At 42.0% G+C, this 16,934-nt stretch overlaps 1 protein-coding gene across 2 annotated transcripts in view; it reads left to right on the forward strand.

The window, feature by feature from the left end:
• SYN2 (synapsin II) overlaps positions 1-16,142 on the forward strand; it is a 183,189-nt gene extending 167,047 nt beyond the window's left edge. For both annotated transcript variants that reach the window (XM_082060189.1, XM_082060190.1), the window contains 3 exons: positions 8,280-8,340; positions 11,992-12,283; positions 15,239-16,142. In XM_082060189.1, coding sequence (XP_081916315.1) covers positions 8,280-8,340; positions 11,992-12,283; positions 15,239-15,374 — 489 coding nt within the window. In that variant the 3' untranslated portion in view covers positions 15,375-16,142. The remainder of the gene's footprint in view (positions 1-8,279; positions 8,341-11,991; positions 12,284-15,238) is intronic.
• The last annotated feature ends 792 nt before the right edge of the window (positions 16,143-16,934 follow it).

Genomic DNA, 16,934 nt, shown 5'->3' on the forward strand with positions numbered 1-16,934 from the left:
GGAGCATCCCCGCAGCCTCCATGAGCACTCTTACCAGCTGCACTGTCCCTCTGCCCTGAAGTTCTTTTCAATCACAGTCCCTAGCAAGCAATTTTGTATGAAAATGCTTATGGAGTTATTTTTGTGACTTAAAGGAAAATCAGGCAGGCAGCAGCAAGATGCCTTCCTAAAAATATTGGCAGAGAATCTAAAAACATTGCCACCAAAACTCATAAGGAACAGTGGAAAATACTGCTGGGGCGTATAGACATCGCGGAACCTGAGACACAATACCTGGGGAAGGTTATATAACTCAAAAGCCTTTCTTTAAACTGGCACGTTCAACTGATTTTTCGGAATAATTTTTGAAATGCAGGAGGTGCTGAGCTCTTTTAGCGCAGCGCGTTGTGGTTCCCTGGCTCACAGCGGCACCTGCTGGCGGGTTCTCCGCTGGGAGAACTGACTCGGATTTATGGATTATTTGGTGTCACCAGGGATCGCAACGTGTTACAGAACTGTGTCACATTAAACGAGAAATGGGGTGTACATTTTACAATCACTAAATGCTCCCTTGTCAAAAATTTCTCCTAAAGATATTGTATTTATTTCATTTCTTTTCATTATTTTAATACAGAATATATTTTAATGTGCTGCCTTCAAGTGTGTGTATATATGTATACACACACATACATGGTCTTTAGCCATGTATATTTGCAAGAGAAGATCCTTATTTTAATCAAAGGGCTTTTTAACCTTTTAATTAATTTGTCTTTGTGAAAATAAAACAAAAACAGCTGTTACCCCTTTAGATCCTAATATAAATGTGGATTTAAGAAAAGCAGAAGAAAATAACCATGTATGGACCCTGCGCTCTCACATCCTGGTAGGAGGCCACGTTTGAGGCACACTTCATTCCAGCGACATTTCCAACAGTGGAGTCCATTTATCACAAGTGTACAACGGTGGCATGTATTTTACAACACCGATGATGGGTTTTCCATCTTTGAATCAGAAACCCAATCAGGTTTCTTTCCTGTGTTCTTCAAACAAGTGACAGAGATCACAACAGGGGCAGAGACCCAGAATTTCACCGCTGGTTGAAGGGTGTCCGTGTATTTAAAACTGTCGCTGTGCCATTACACAAAGCTTGGTTTATTTTAAGCATTTGAACCTGGCGTTCAGGTACTGTAATATATTAAAGATCATGCAGGAAAATAAATACTAAGTTTTTTAATATTGACAGTAATTAGAAAAGAGCGGGACCCAACATACAAATATCAAACAGATACTAACAAATTGATCGGGAAAGTTAAGATAACCGATTTTACAATGCTTCTCGAGATCCTGTACCAGTAGATGGAGCAATTTCTAAGGGAGGTACACATGTATTGCTCAAATCCTGCTGCTTATTCAGTCTCACCCATGAGCGGAACAGGTAAATAGCTCGCTGGATGTTTGCTAGTGATAAATGCCTACATAAATGCTTTTGCTTGTTAGCTGTGAATCTATCCATTAAATGAGAATGCTAAAACCAAAACACCAATAAGGACTTATCTTTCTTAGCGTGTTTTGAAATAATGTGCCAAGAACTGAACAAGTGTGCCTTTACAATGCCCTCTTCAAGGGAAACTCCATGGTGACCACCCTCAAGAACCACAGGAAACATTTGATTTTGAAGCAATCCTGAGGCCCTCACTCTAGAGCAGCCTTTGTAAGTGCTTAGTAGACTTCTGTGAGAAACAGCTTTCTTGTCCCACAGTCATGTCCTAATCCATTATAGAGCAAACCCCAGCCTTTTGAAATTAAAACAAAGACAACAGTAATCCCGTCGTTCTAGAACAGGCAACAGCTGCCATATGCACAAATAGACAAGGAGAGTCTAAGTCCGATCTTTCTGTTGTGTTTTAGTGCTATAATTATTATCATATAACATCCTTTTGATTTTTTATTTTATCTTCTTTTTCATCTATTTTTACTCCCTGATTTTGTTTATTTAAGCTGAGCCTAATAGAAATATCTTTTCTTTGGAGGCTTTTCCTTGCTGTCCTTTCCTTTCCCGCTGTGGTGGGTGTTTCCCCTCTACCTTTTTTGTTATGATTCTCTCTGTCTCCACTTGACTCTTGTATTTGATTTCTCTGACCTCTAAATCACAACCTGTTAACCAAAGCTGCTTGGCTTTAGTCCGTGTTTAACTTGCATGGATTCTGTCCCTCTCTCCAGCAGTCATGGCCGCAGTTTATTTTGAGTAAGGACCATGTGCTAAATATAAGTTAGAATTTTTAAACAAGGAAAAGCACAGAGAGTAATGACAAGAAATCCATTTTCAAATATTCTTGGTATGTCCATGGCAGAAAAAGCAGCGACCGGAGCGGCGGGTGGGTGTCCGTCTGTCCAGCTGCTCACGGCTGGTTGTCCCGGATCTGGCAGCTCCTGGGGTGCTCTGGGCACTGCTGTTTGCCCGCTCCTCGCTTCTCCAACGCTGACCATACTATTAAGATAAAATGTGGGTTGTAAGACCGTTAGAGTGAGCTCCACCTTATTTTTTCCAGACTCTCTTGTTTCAAAGCATAAATTTCAATTAACAGATCCATTAAATGATGGATCTCTGTGGCTCGGCAAGTTCTGCAGATCTTAATTTCATCCTGTTCATGCAAGAATGACATCCCATATTAAGATCAAAATCTGCGTCTTTTCTTTTTTTTCTTTTCTTTTCTTTTCTTTTCTTTTCTTTTCTTTTCTTTTCTTTTCTTTTCTTTTCTTTTCTTTTCTTTTCTTTTCTTTTCTTTTCTTTTCTTTTTTTCTTTTCTTTTCTTTTCCTTTCTTTTTTTCTTTATTTTCTCTTTTCTTTTCTTTTCTTTTCTTTTCTTTTCTTTTCTTTTCTTTTCTTTTCTTTTCTTTCTTTTCTTTTCTTTTCTTTTCTTTTCTTTTCTTTTCTTTTCTTTTCTTTTCTTTTCTTTTCTTTTCTTTTCTTTTCTTTTCTTTTCTTTTCTTTTCTTTTCTTTTCTTTTCTTTTCTTTTCTTCTTTTCTTTTTTTTCTTTCCTCTCCTTTCCTTTCTCCTTTCCTCTCCTCTCCTCTCCCTTCATCTGCCTGGTCACTTTAATAGCGCTTCTCTGTGCCAGATCCACTCACATTCACCTTTCTGGAGCAGGGGTGATGTGAATCTTGTGTCCAGCTGTGGCCCCTCAGTTCCAGCGGGACAGGGAACTGCTGCAGAGAGTCCAGCGCAGCCACCAAGATGCTGCAGGGAGTGGAGCATCTCCCGTGTGAGGAAAGGCTGAGGGAGCTGGGGCTCTGGAGCTGGACAAGAGGAGACTGAGGGGGGACTCATTCCTGGGGATCAATATGGAAAGAGGGAGTGTCAGGAGGATGGAGCCAGGCTCTTCTGGTGACAACCAGGGACAGGACAAGGGGCAATGGGTGCAAACTGGAACACGGGAGGTTCCACTGAAAGAGGAGAAGAGACTTGTTGGGGTGAGGGTGTCAGAGCCTGGCCCAGGCTGCCCAGGGAGGTTGTGGAGTCTCCTTCTGTGCAGACATTCCAACCCGCCTGGACACCTTCCTGTGTAACCTCATCTGGGTGTTCCTGCTCCATGGGGGGATTGCACTGGATGAGCTTTCCAGGGCCCTTCAACCCCTCACATTCTGGGGTTCTGTGAATGATACTCAGCATCATGCCAGCGCCTGCAAGAAACATTTCAGTCCATGTGGGATAAGATTTTGCCTTTTTCACTGCACAAAAATCTTCATTTTCTGAGCTCTGCATTTCTGACAGGTGCATGTTATTAGTCCATAAATATTTTTGGACATTGTATTTCTGTTTCTTCTTTCTTTTTTACTCTACTCATCAGTTTCATTCCTCCTTTAGGATATTTTGGCCCTGTAGCCTTCCAGCTCTGTATCACCTACAGGTTTTAGTAGCACACACCTACCTTTCTGTGCTAATTTAATTAATGGGAATTCTGCTTGAGTTCCACATCCCAGTTATATCCTTCCCATTAGTTTTTCTTCAATAACTGTGTGTGTCCTCAGTAGCCACTTCCTTACCGGCACCATAATTCCTGTAGTATTAGTGCTTAACCTTCTCCTGTGTAACTCGCACATTCCCGGTTGTTAGATACCTGCTCTGGAATTCTGTATCCCCTGGCTCAGCTGGTTTTGATTTCCAAGAGGCAGAAGATCTCTGACCAATATGAGCCCAGGAAGATCTTTGATTTTGACGTCCATCTCATTTTTAGTTTTTATCCCACCTGCCATCTTGCCCTTGCTCCTGTATTTATCACAACGTATGACACTTGAAACATTAATTTACTATTGACACCCCACTTAAATTATCTCAATTACCTCTCTTCTTAGCAATCACATTTTTTCCTAGTTCTCCTGTTCCTTGTTTTACTATTTATTCTTGTTCCTATATGAGATCTAACTCAGCTCATATTTTGGCAAGTCCCAATTGATCCCTCCACTTCTTGACCTGAAAAACATGGCTTTCCCTTCAAATATTGAAATACCTATGAAAAGCTTCTATCATTGCATTACAAAGAAAACCGAATGGAACCCAAGAACAACTATACGTGCTCCAGCTACAGTTCACAAAATCTTTAAACTCAGCCAAATCAAAATCAATTTTTGCTGGGACTCAGTTTAGCATCTCTTTTGCCCAAGGGCTATTTCCCTGCCAAGTTGCTGCTTTCGCTCCCGCCCATTCAACATTCTTCATACTCCAAATTCACGTATATATGAATCCACTCTGCATTTAGATAAATATACAAGGTAGAAAAAGAAGTAATATCACTGATCAAACTCTAATACAACATGCTCTGAAGAACAAACAGTTCTTTTCTCCAGTTCTACCCCTACCATTGGAAGGAGGCTATTTCAGGTAAGCGTGGAACGGAGGGAAGTGCTGCAGAGACATCTGGAGACATCCATCTCCTAGACAAGTAGTGGGGTTTCTGCTCTGGCTATAATTAACTTAGCCAGTGTTCTTACAGACCATTATGCAACCAGAGCATCAATTGTTATACCCAGAGTTGAGAAATCGCTATAGTACACTTGCAGCATTCATGTGGCTTGGAGGTTTGTTGTACTTTTTTAGAATAGTTATATAAACAGTAAATCCTCTTTGCACAGGAGAGATTCTATAAGCAGTTCTATACAGACTTACTGTCAACATCAGCAATCCCTTCTCTTTGGGGAATTTGGATGTGGTACGGAAGTTGTGCTCCATAAAATGAAAACCATGAAAAGGGCCCCTTACGACAGCAGTACCACACCTCACTTAGGTAATCATAACCATACTGAACACTGTAGTTTCTGCTTTCTGTTCTACCAATTTTGCTCGTTAGCCCTGGGCATCCAAATAAGAGTCTGTCCAGGGTCATTTTCAGTGATACATGCTGCATTCTAATCCGTGATTCCCGTAGTGTTTGAACTAAGCTATAGGTGAGTTTGTAAATGGCGGTGCAGTGCAGGAAAACATGTTTGTACTAACAGAAAGTAGGAGGGTGAGCTCCTAGGCTGGGGTGAGTACATCTGCAGGACAGGTCTGGTCCAGCACCGCTGTTCAGAGAGATCGCGTTGCCCACGAGGAGTGAGCAGCACTTACAACTCCGCTGGCACACCACCCTGCAGAGGTGAGAACTAACAGTCTGGAGTTAATTTGCCAGCGACTGGTGCTTTAGAAGAAGCCTGGATTTTATTAAAGGCCTTGGCTCAGGACAGCAAACAAGACTGGTTCAAAGCCTGGCTTTAATACCAAGTATCAAGACTGTCTGAAAGAAAGACTCTTGAAAAGGACTGGATTACTACAGACCATTGAAAAACCATGAGTAAGACTTCTCAATTAGGAATGTAGTGCTAATTAGTCTTTTTGGGTCAGCCTGGGTGGGTTGGCTAATTAGCAAAAGTAATATAGCCATGTGATTGGCCTGGAGTGTGGGTGAGGCTCCTGGAAGCACCAGGTGATAGCTGGTGAAAAAAGGATGTGTGGGTGGTAAGATGAGGCCAGCTGCAGTCAGTGACTGGCGCGGGGAGCACATCTGCGGCAGCAAACGCACGGGCCCTCGGCTCTCACAACAGCTGAGGTGAGGGTTAGCGAGCTTCTGGAGGGTTTATTGAGAGCTTAATTTAGGATAAAATAATTTCTTTGTAAGATGGAGAGATATGCAGATTGTGTAAGTACTGATGTTGTCACGTCAGTTAGGTGGTGTGTGCGATAAAACCCAAGACCATTTTGGTGCAAGAACAAATGGCAGATTTGCCTCAGCCTCAGGGCATGGAGGAGACAGAGGCCCTGCAGATGTTGTTTTAACACTCAAGTAGATGAGAATTTAAATTGCCAGCCAGATAAAAGACGAGTCTTACCTACATAATTTTTTTGTTTTAGTAGCAAGATAGCAACACTCACATCCTCACTAGTCCTCTCGTGCCACTTGGGATAACGACATAGAGTGGCTCATGGTCCTTTGGAAGGCTAGGGAGTCTATCGCATGGTAATTGTAGTAATGTTCCTTATAAAATAACACGCGTGCTTTCTAACAAGAGCCACGTATCTGTTTGGTCCTCCAGCAAGAAACTCTTGGAGGTCCTGAAGCCCCAGCACTTAGTTTGCCCTGAGGGACGCGCTCGGTGTGGCCCAGGGCGGAGGGGGCTGCCCCGGCGCCGCGGGGCGAAGGTGCCGCTGCGGCACCGCCAGCGCCAGGATGTGAGACGAGTCAGCCCCTCCAGGGCGACTTTTCAAGGTTTCCACCCTGGGCTAATTTCCCCAGTATCCAAGGAGTTACTGATGTAAATGCACATTGTTCCAGTGAGCTCCAAGGCATTATGTGAGTTATACCACAAATACTTAATGTTACTGAAACATGCATAGGATAGAACGTCGACTTTTACATGTGGTTCAGCAAATTAGAGGAAGGAGAAAAACAAAACAGAGAAGACTTTAACCCACACTAAAGCACTTTAAAATGTTCTGGTGGCTGTGTCTTTCCTTATGGAATTCTCTTTTCTGCATATCCTCGTCCTTACAATGACGCTATGTAACTGGGTCAGTTAATATAAGGACCAGATTTTGCCTCCTTTTGTCTGTATCGTTTTCACTCCTTGTCTGGTTTTCTGAAGGCTGGTAACTCTGAATAATTAGAGTTTTGGGCCTGTCCCTTGTCCTTTTAGTGAGGTGGCCACAGCAGGCAAAGCAACGTGCAACAGCTGCCTATGGTGGAGTGGTGCTGTTTTGAAACGTTTAAAAGTGTAACTTCTAGATCGCTATGCAGGAATTCACGTCGCTATGAGTAAGATTTATTTCTATAGTTCTGAGATCAAATACAACTCTATCGGAAAAAAACAGTAAGTTTGCAAGAAACTTCAATTAATTTTCTGTTTACTATTTAATGCATTCTGGGATTTTTCCCTCTTGACAGATGGCAGTTTAATTTCTGGATCCTTAAGAAAAACCCCAAGCTATTATGCCTAATGATTTACCATATTTCACTTTTCAAAATATTAGAGATGGGCCTAAGACAAAGTTTGGACTCAAGTACTTATGTTCCCAGAGGGTGTTCTGCTCCAAGGGTTTGGTTCAGGCCCATCTTTTCCTCTCGACAAATACACATTTGAAAAGGACACTGCCAAATAAATCTGCTGGTTTGAAAAGTGAAGTATCACATGTGTTTCTAATAACATGTCAGATGGAGTAGCATGAAGTAATTTCAATTATTTTTATTATTTGTCTGTGGCTTTTGCTTCCTTCTTTCATTTTGCTCAGCAAAACAGCAAAACTAGAGGAGTCCATCTCCCTCCCCATTTACACTCAGCAAATCAAAGGGAAACTACCACTTGCAAAAACACGCCTGCTGCGCTGGTGCTTCCAGATACAAGTGAATGTAACTAAATATCAATTATTTCTTACGTTACATGCAGGTATCTGTCAAAGTCCGTTTTCTATTCAGTCTGTCCTAAAAAAAGAGAGCAGACGCAACGAGATACAGAAAAGTCATTTGAGGTGCTGGGAACTGAAGGAGACCGTACCCAACGGGAGGGAAGACTTGAGAAACACTCCTTATTCCCTATTTCATGATCACAGGCTGCTAGGGGAAAACAGTCTTTCTTAAGAACTCAGCTCGGTCCAGGATTCATATATCATGTCAGACAGCAACTACATTCGAAAAAGTTATCTGGAAGAAATTAAAAGTATCTGTTCAGCCCCAACCAATAGATTTCTAGTGAAAATAAAGACAAATTAGTGCAAAATTGGGACTAAGCTACTCTAATATTTTTCTCTTCTGTTTTCAAATGTATTTTCCAGAGCGGATCACTAAAGGAGCCAGAGCCAAACAAAATCCCACCTCAGCGACCACCACCTCAAGGTTGTTTACAGTACATTCTCGACTGTAATGGCGTTGCAGTAGGACCAAAACAAGTCCAGGCTACTTAGATAATTGAGACTAAATGCAAGGGGTAAAGCAAAAATGAGAAACAAAAACAAAACCGAAACACACAATCCTAAAAGCGACCATAGCAGTTTTGTTCAGTTTTCGCATTGTTTCAGTGCTGACCTGGACTGTGTTTTTTCTATGCAGTGTCAACTATACCGTCTGGTTGTTTCCTTGTTCTGTCTGTGCGTGTAATGCTTACCGACCTTCCTCTGTAAAACTTGTGATTTCAGGGCTGATGTCAACAGTGTACAAAGAATGTGCCTCTTTAGAGCCCAGTGCAACTGTACATTATGGATGGTTAGACAGTATTTTGGAGTATTATATATGGTTCAGTAAAACACCACCAAGGTTCAAATCCGAATACTTTGGCTTACTCTGTGAGTGTGCACACTGTACTCATAGCCTTTATTTTTTGTGCGTGTGCATGACTAATAGGTAGGTGATCCAGATATATTTTTAAAAGTCTAGATTAGAATTTGCTAGTGAGGCTTTTTATTTATAATTTTATAAAGTTTGTTAACATTTGAGTTTTACTTATACACAAGTGGAAGTCTAATATTTCAGTGACTCCATAAGAGACAGTTCTTCCCAAGGAATATTTAAAGTATCTTCTATTTTACATACTGGTATTCATATTTTTAGTAATGCTGCATTAAATTATTCGCTACAAAGCTATGTAAATGGGCCACCTATGTGCAATATCTCAGTGAAAGTGTGAGTATTTAATGTATCCTATTTCAAGTAAGTAGTACCTTTCGTTGTCGTTCTGAATTAGTAATCCATGGAGATTTTTAACGAAAACTAATGCAAATGCTTTCAAAAATCTTATCTTATACGTACCTAAGAGTCAAATCCCAGGTTATTTGGTGCAAAGTACCTCAAGGACTGTTAAACTTCCCGTAGGAGCTCGTTTCTTTCAAATACGGAGCTGTTAGATGGTCGACCAAGGTACCTTTGGCCAGCAGGGGATCTTGCCCTTGGATTAGAATGCAAGAAAAACTATGTCAGCAGTTTTCTTTACCAACTCAGGTCTACTCTTTTAAACGTAGAAACACCCAGATAGCTATAAAGAAAATACAGTCCCGGCGTTATCCACATAAATAGGGTTTGTAACAGTTGCTTGAAATCAAACATGCAAAAAAACCCCACAAAAACTCGAGCTGCCTGACAAGTGCCAGGTAAATTATTGGTGATTTTTGCATAAGCAATTTATAATGTAATATTACGAGAAATACACAGCAGGCAGTTAATCTGTTGTGAGAAACCTAGCCTAGGATCACAGGCTCCACAGTGCTAGCATACCATAAAGCTTAGTCGCAAGTGAGCTGCAAAGCTATAATTTTAATCTCGAATATGTACAAAGATGAGTAGTGGCCATTAGTTTAGTGCAAACAGTTTTGTTGAAAGGGAAAACAGCCTCATGTTCTACGTCTGTTTTCCCTACAAACACAGGAAAAAAATTATCAGTGAGAATCATCATTCTTAGTGTTTCTTTTATTTGTACAAGCTGGCTGGTAAGATGAGAATTAAGGTATGCATTATTAACTATTTAAATGTTTGTGGTAAGTGCTGCTGTTTACTACCTATCAGTAAATTACATGAATATTTTGCTTTAGTGATCAGCATTCGTCTGGGTCAGCGATCATTCCAATGATGGCATTGGCTGTTTTGTTCTGTATTGAGACAATGCCACTTAGAATCAGGTTCACAAGTCCTTACCTCCAGCCACCCTCCAAGCGACCCAACCACACTGCCCCGGGGTGGAGAAATGAATCTGATGACTGGTTCCATTTCAAGCAGTCGGTGTTCGTTGCATGCAGTAGTCGCAGTGCTCACAAGCGCTTTCACACGCGTGCGTGTGCGAGGAGGCGCGGGGCCGTGCCCGGGCGCCCGCGCCGCGCGCCGGGAGCCCAAACGCCTGCATGCCAGCATGCTCAGGTGCAATGTTGTGGGAGCAGGGAACAGATGTTCTACAGTGTAGGCTTGATGTTCAGTTTTGCTGAGTTCTTTTTGGTAAAAGTTTCTTTCATGATTGTTGCCTTTTGTACAACCCAGCTGCAAGAAAGTGAGCAAATGCTGGAAGTGTGACAGCAGTATATCTTTTATGTGAAATATCTTGTACAGCTTAATGTGCAATAAAAGAAAGTTATATCTGTCTTCAGTGTAAAGTTTCTGGCATTCAAGCCTGTATGTACAAGTGGGGGAAAGAAACCTTTCTGGTTTTCAATATTGAGTGAAAGGAGGCTAATAAGAAAATGATCCTTATTAAGATGTTGCAAGACTGTGTTATCACCTTCAAATATTTCCTACGAAAGCGGTTCAAATTAATAAACAATGAAGGCACATTCCTTAACATACAGTACGTGCTATTTATCTTTCTACACCACAACACACTGCTACAACTGTATTAAAAGTTACCACAGTGTTAGTACACGCTGTTCTCAGACATACACTGGAATGTCATATAGTGAGTGGAACGCTAACTATAATAGCAATTAAAACAACAAAAAAATCATGTATGGCAGCACTACTTCCACATATGAAGCTTTTCTTTTAGGCACCTGAATAGATTTAAGTCTTTTACTTGCACTAAATGTCTGTGTAAAACTAAAAATCCCAAAGTGTTCGGAAGGTGTAGATCAGGTGTCTTCTCTAATATTAACTGTTCAGCAAAGCTCTCACCCTGACTGAAACGTTACACAACAAATCCCTCAGCGTTTCATCTTGTCCTGTCCTCCCCTTAACTCCGATGTCCCGTGTGCCTTGTCACACGCAAGAGCAAATAGTTCCAACAGCTGTCAGCCCAGAAAACCACATTCAGCCGGCTGATGTGCGATAAAAGCAGCGTGGCCACTGGTATCTGACACAGCGCTTTTTCAGTCAGAAAGCAGAAACCCCCCTGTATGATGATGTAGCATCTTTCAGCTGTGGGTTTCACAACCTCAGTCTCTGCTGCACGTTGTAGTTTCACACTCGCTGGGGTATTTTGCTGATACTTCCTGCTCAGTGGAGAGATCTCCTTGGTAAAAAAATTACTAATGACTTACTTGTATTTCTTGTAATGTTCTTGAGGCATTAAATAAGTTATCAAGAGACTTGAAATTAGCCAGAAAATTTCAGTGTAAAGTTGTTTAACTGCTAGAAGAGTGAAGCTAAGAGGAGTATTATAGAAATAACTTTAAAACCTCGAAGGAACAAAACTGCAATAACTACACAGAAAATAGCTGTATTGCTCGAATAGATATTGCTGGTATGTTCGGTTATCTTGCAGCCTCTCCTTGAGCTGGGCCATTGGGTGTAACTCCATTGATTTGATTTGAAATCAGTACTGCTACTGCTGGGATAAATTGCGTAGTTCTTAGCAATTTTAAGGGTGAATTATAGGGGCTCCAAGCAAGTTACTAATGTAGCAGCTGTGATTAGTACTATTGCCTATATGAAACTGCAGTCCGTATTAATAGAATTTTGCCTCAAAACCAGAATTAAGCACATTCAAGAATTATTTTAAAGTGTTGAATATGAAATCTAGCAAAAATTCGTTGATACTATAACGTTATGAAGTTTCTCTTGTGCTGAACCTAGGGGGCCCAGTGCAACCCCAAGGGATGCAATCACAAAGCCAGGAGCCATTGCAGCCGCAGCGCGTGTACCCCCCCGGGCAGGCGGCAAAGCCCTCGGCTCCCCAGCCCCAGCGCCCGCCGGGACCCACAACCCAGCAGCCGCGGCCCCAGGCGCAAGGTCCTCCCGGCACCAGGTTATCCAAGGAAGCGGAGCCGCAGCCGCAGCCGCCGCCTGCTCCCCAGCCCGCGCCGCAGCCGCAGCCGCAGCCGCAGCCCGCTCCTCAGCAGAAGCCTCAGTCGCATCCACAGCTTAAGTAAGAGTCGCTTTATCCATCTTCTTTTCTCCTCGTAAGACAGATGTTGTTGTCGTGAGTGTAATTTGGGAGTTGGTCTGATATCCAGAAAAAAAAATGTACCTGTGTTCCCAAGTCTACAATGAGGTTCAAGCTTTTCAAAAAGCTTTTCTGTTTATGACTGGTAAGACAGTATCATTAATTATATCCTAAGCACTACACAAAATTTCATTTACTAGTTGTGCAATTTCTGCCCCAACTAGGTCTGAAAACTCATCATCTTTCTCGTATTTGTTTTCTCCTTTTCACGTCACTGACTCATGCTCTGGGTGTGCTGCAGGGCTGCGCGCACAGGGGATGTCTTATCTCTGTAAACTTTTGACTGCGCAGTCGCTCAGACAACAGATCCCGGTGTCAAAAGGCCGATCTCACAAACGGCCCAAGCGAACACGCTGGCAGCCAAGCCGTCCTTCTGTCCGGCCAAGCCGTCCTTCTGTCCGGCCATGCTTGGGTCGTGGTTCCCGTGGGCAGGACAGGCACAGAACCACCGTCGTTCTCTCGGCTGCAGGGTCTGTGCTGTGGTACAGAACACCAGAGGGATCTATAGGTTCTGTGCTGTGGTACAGAACACCAGAGGGATCTATAGGTTCTGTGCTGTGGTATAGAACACAAGAGGGATCTATAGGTTCTGTGCTGTGGTACAGAACACAGGAGGGTCTATAGGTTCTGTGCTGTGGTACAGAACACGAGAGGGATCTATAGGTTCTGTGCTGCTGCATGGAGCCAGCCCCGTGCTGTGGTATAGAACACGAGAGGGATCTATAGGTTCTGTGCTGTTGTATAGAACACAAAAGGGATCTATAGGTTCTGTGCTGTGGTACAGAACACAAGAGGGATCTATAGGTTTTGTGCTGTGGTACAGAACACGAGAAGGATCTATGGGTTCTGTGCTGTGGTACAGAACACAGGAGGGATCTATAGGTTCTGTGCTGTGGTACAGAACACCAGAGGGATCTATAGGTTCTGTGCTGTGGTACAGAACACAAGAGGGATCTATGGGTTCTGTGCTGTGGTACAGAACACAGGAGGGATCTATAGGTTCTGTGCTGTGGTACAAAACACGGGAGGGATCTGTAGCTGTGACCCCTCTTGCAGCTTAACTCCAGCGCAGGGCCGTGGGGAAGGTCCCGGCAGCGATCTGCTGGTTCTCAGCACAGCCGTCCGGACACACGCTGTGGTTGGTAGAGTCACAGACACATTCTCCCGCTCTTGCTGAGTACAAAGGCTGGCAGGTAGCCTTTGTTTTACCCAGTTAACACAGATCCCCTTTTTCCACCCACCCACACTCTAATACCAGTGTGAACCCATTCTGAATTCTTGCCTGAGCACACTTCAGTGGGAAAGAGGCATTAGGTGACAATAGGCAAAGACAACAGTATTTTCCTTGCCTTCCTAGGACACTGGATTCCTTTATTCTGTTTTGTAATCGTAAAACTCAAATCAATTAATCCATAATTTAAGTATAGACAGAGAAGAGAAAGGTGGATTTTCTTAAGCAAGATAGAAGGTCATTTGTAGTTTGTAACTTAACTTGTGAACTTGGCATTTAAGAAAAACAGTTAAGAACAGGTACAGAAGAACTGTACCACGTACCGGTTCCCAGCTTGCCCCTTTTCCTTTAGTTCCGTGCTCAAATCTAGATTCATTTCTCTTTTCTTCAAATGGAAGAGAATAGTGTTTATTTAAAATACAATAAAAAAGGAGAAATTAAAGTTTCTGACTTTCAAGAAGCATTTTTAGGTCCCCACCAAGACTCAGATCTCCTGCCTGTAGGATTAACTCTATTTGCATGTGTGCTCTTTGTATTCACCCACATGCTGTTGCCTAACCTGTATGTACATGTTATTAATCTGTGAATAAATATTTAATTAGGCTACTTATTGTGTTACTAATCAAGTCAAGTGCTGCTTCCCACCCTCCCTCTTTCAGTGAGTACAAACAAACATTTATCAGTCTATTCTCATTAACACAACTATAATTTATGAAAAACCTAAAGCGCCTGTAGCACTGTTTGCTGTACATTATTAGTTTAGAGGGAGAGAAGTTGCAAACCGTGGGGAGTATAAGACAATCTGAATAAGAAAAGTGTTTCAGTTTTACTACGGCCAAAACTGAAATCCTGTTATTGTACTGAGATAAAAATGAAATCAGTGAACTAGTTTTACTAACGCATGGATATCTTCCTAAAAAGATTATAACTCATTAATGTTTGGTATTTAAATTCAAGCCTACTTTGTAAATATTATTTTATCTGATAAGTCATGAGTTAAAGTTTTAAACCTGAGACTTTTTCCTTGTATGTTATTTTGTTCATGCTTACAGAGACTTATAACGTAGTAACATGATAAGACTAAAACCAGCATAGCATTGCTAGACTAACTGCTTATAGACAAGAAATACTATGTGTGATTTGGGGATTTTAAAAGGTAGGAAGTGTCATTAAGCCTCCAGGAAGGATCAAACATCCAATATAGATGTAGAGAGAAAGCACATTACAGCTTCTACAAACTCTTGCCATATACCTGATTTTTCTTTGTACGTAAGTGTTTGCAGCCTTAACAAACACAAGTATTAATCATCCCGTGGTGGGTGGTGATGTGGATTTAGCAGGCAGGCCCACTTCTTCCTCCAGTTCTAATTTACACCTTCCAGTTTACTGGAATACGGTGTTTCAGATGCGTACAAAAAGCGGTGTGTTCTCTACAGAAAAAGCTTGTCCTCAAGTCGAAGCGCAGCAGGAATGAGCTGTATTGCATCCAACTCTATGGCTCGTGTTGAATGTCCATTCTATTCCCATGCAAACCGTCTCCATCTCATGGACATTTTTCTGTTTCTCATAATTTGTAGGAGTTATATGTGATTGGAAGCCGGTGAACAATGTGACCATACAAAACATGTTGCGTTTTTGTCTTGCAGCAAGTCGCAGTCTTTGACAAATGCCTTCAGTTTCACAGAATCGTCCTTCTTCCGATCGTCTGTGAACGAAGATGAAGCGAAAGCCGAAACTATTCGAAACTTGAGGAAATCCTTTGCCAGCCTTTTTTCTGATTAGCCAGCTCCACCTAACCGCACCTACCGTATAGTCTGAACACTACGTGAATGTTACATAGGTTTTGTTTTCCCTGTGGCAGTACCTTCTCTACTGTGCTAACTGTTGTATTAAGCAATATGTTAAATTTAAAAAGAAAAAAACAAAAAAAAGAAGGACTTTGATGAGATACCATTCAGGAACACATATAAAAATCTATAAAAAAGAAGGGTTCTATTACTAGCACAGATTGCCGAGTTCTAAGGTCGTTATCCATTGTAATATTGTGGCCTTACTGTGACTGAACTATATAACCCTATTTGAGACTCCTTTGTAGAACTGTGTTAATAAAGCATTGAGTAATGGGTTTCTTCTTGCTTTACCCATTTCCAATGCATTGCAATGCATGTGTATTTTGTGTGTAAATGTTTTGTACTGCAAAAGTATAGTCTTGACTTGTTCTTGCCTCCCACGTTTAGGGGGCAATTCACACTGACGTTCTTGTCAAGCCACGTAAATAATGTGAGAAATTGAAGCAGTTTCCTCCTCCTTATACCATCTCCCCATCAGCTGGTTGTGGACTTCTGGTGTATCGCTGAGAGTTATCGGTACCCTAACTTAATGTCATAAATAGAGTGTATATGTACTGCTGTATCTCCATATGTCTATTTACATTTTTTTCCAAATTGTAACCATAACCGGGTTTAGTTGCAAAGAATATGCATGATGTTACCCTTATTTTTGTGAACACCTTCTAATAAATGTAAAGTCCCATGCCTGGTTTAAAACAGTGTCTTCTACAAAGCTTGTTTCAACACCGATATGTACTGTCTGTTTTGACTGATACCACAAGGGTAGCTTTATGATTAGAAAATATTTGGACACAAGCCACAGCTGTAAGAAAATAAACTATCGCAAATAATTCCCTTTTTGAATCAGCATCATAAAATCTTATAAATTCCAGGAATCACATTTACATATTTTCTAAGAAGTTACATCTTTTCAGACTATTTCTCTAACTTGCGAAAACAGAATTGATCCCAGATTTTGAGGTAATAGCCGTATTTTTGTTTAATTACCTAAATCAAACTGAAGTTAATTAGTAATCTCTAGACCATTCATTTCCAAATGATCATCATGTCGTTCTGCCTATCCTGAATTGCATGCGGCAGTATTCCTCGGCAGGAAACAGCGCTGAGGGGGGAAACAAGAAAAATAACTAACATTAGTGTGTCTGAGGGAGAAAACGAGCAACACGGCGTTAACTTCAAAACCCCGTGGGATTCGCAGTGGGTTTGTAGGCGCCTCTGCGTGCCCCGGAAGCTTCCTTCTCGTAGAGGGATAGTCTGCGAAGCCCAGGCGCATCACGATCGCCGTTTGACGGAGAGCTCCTGCCGGCAGCTCTGGCGCTGGGCGCAGGGCTCGGGCCGGGAGGCTGGCGCTGAGCTGCGGGAGCTTTCATCTCCCGCCACGCCAGAGGTGGTTGGTACATTCGCATCTGATAGCTCGCTGTTTGTCAACAGAGCCGAGGCTGCGGAGCTTAGCGTGTGTGTTTCCTGAAAAGCAGACACGGCCAAATCAGTC

The sequence above is a fragment of the Streptopelia decaocto genome (genome assembly GCF_964273445.1).
Source record: "Streptopelia decaocto genome assembly, chromosome: 8".
NCBI lineage: Eukaryota > Metazoa > Chordata > Aves > Columbiformes > Columbidae > Streptopelia > Streptopelia decaocto.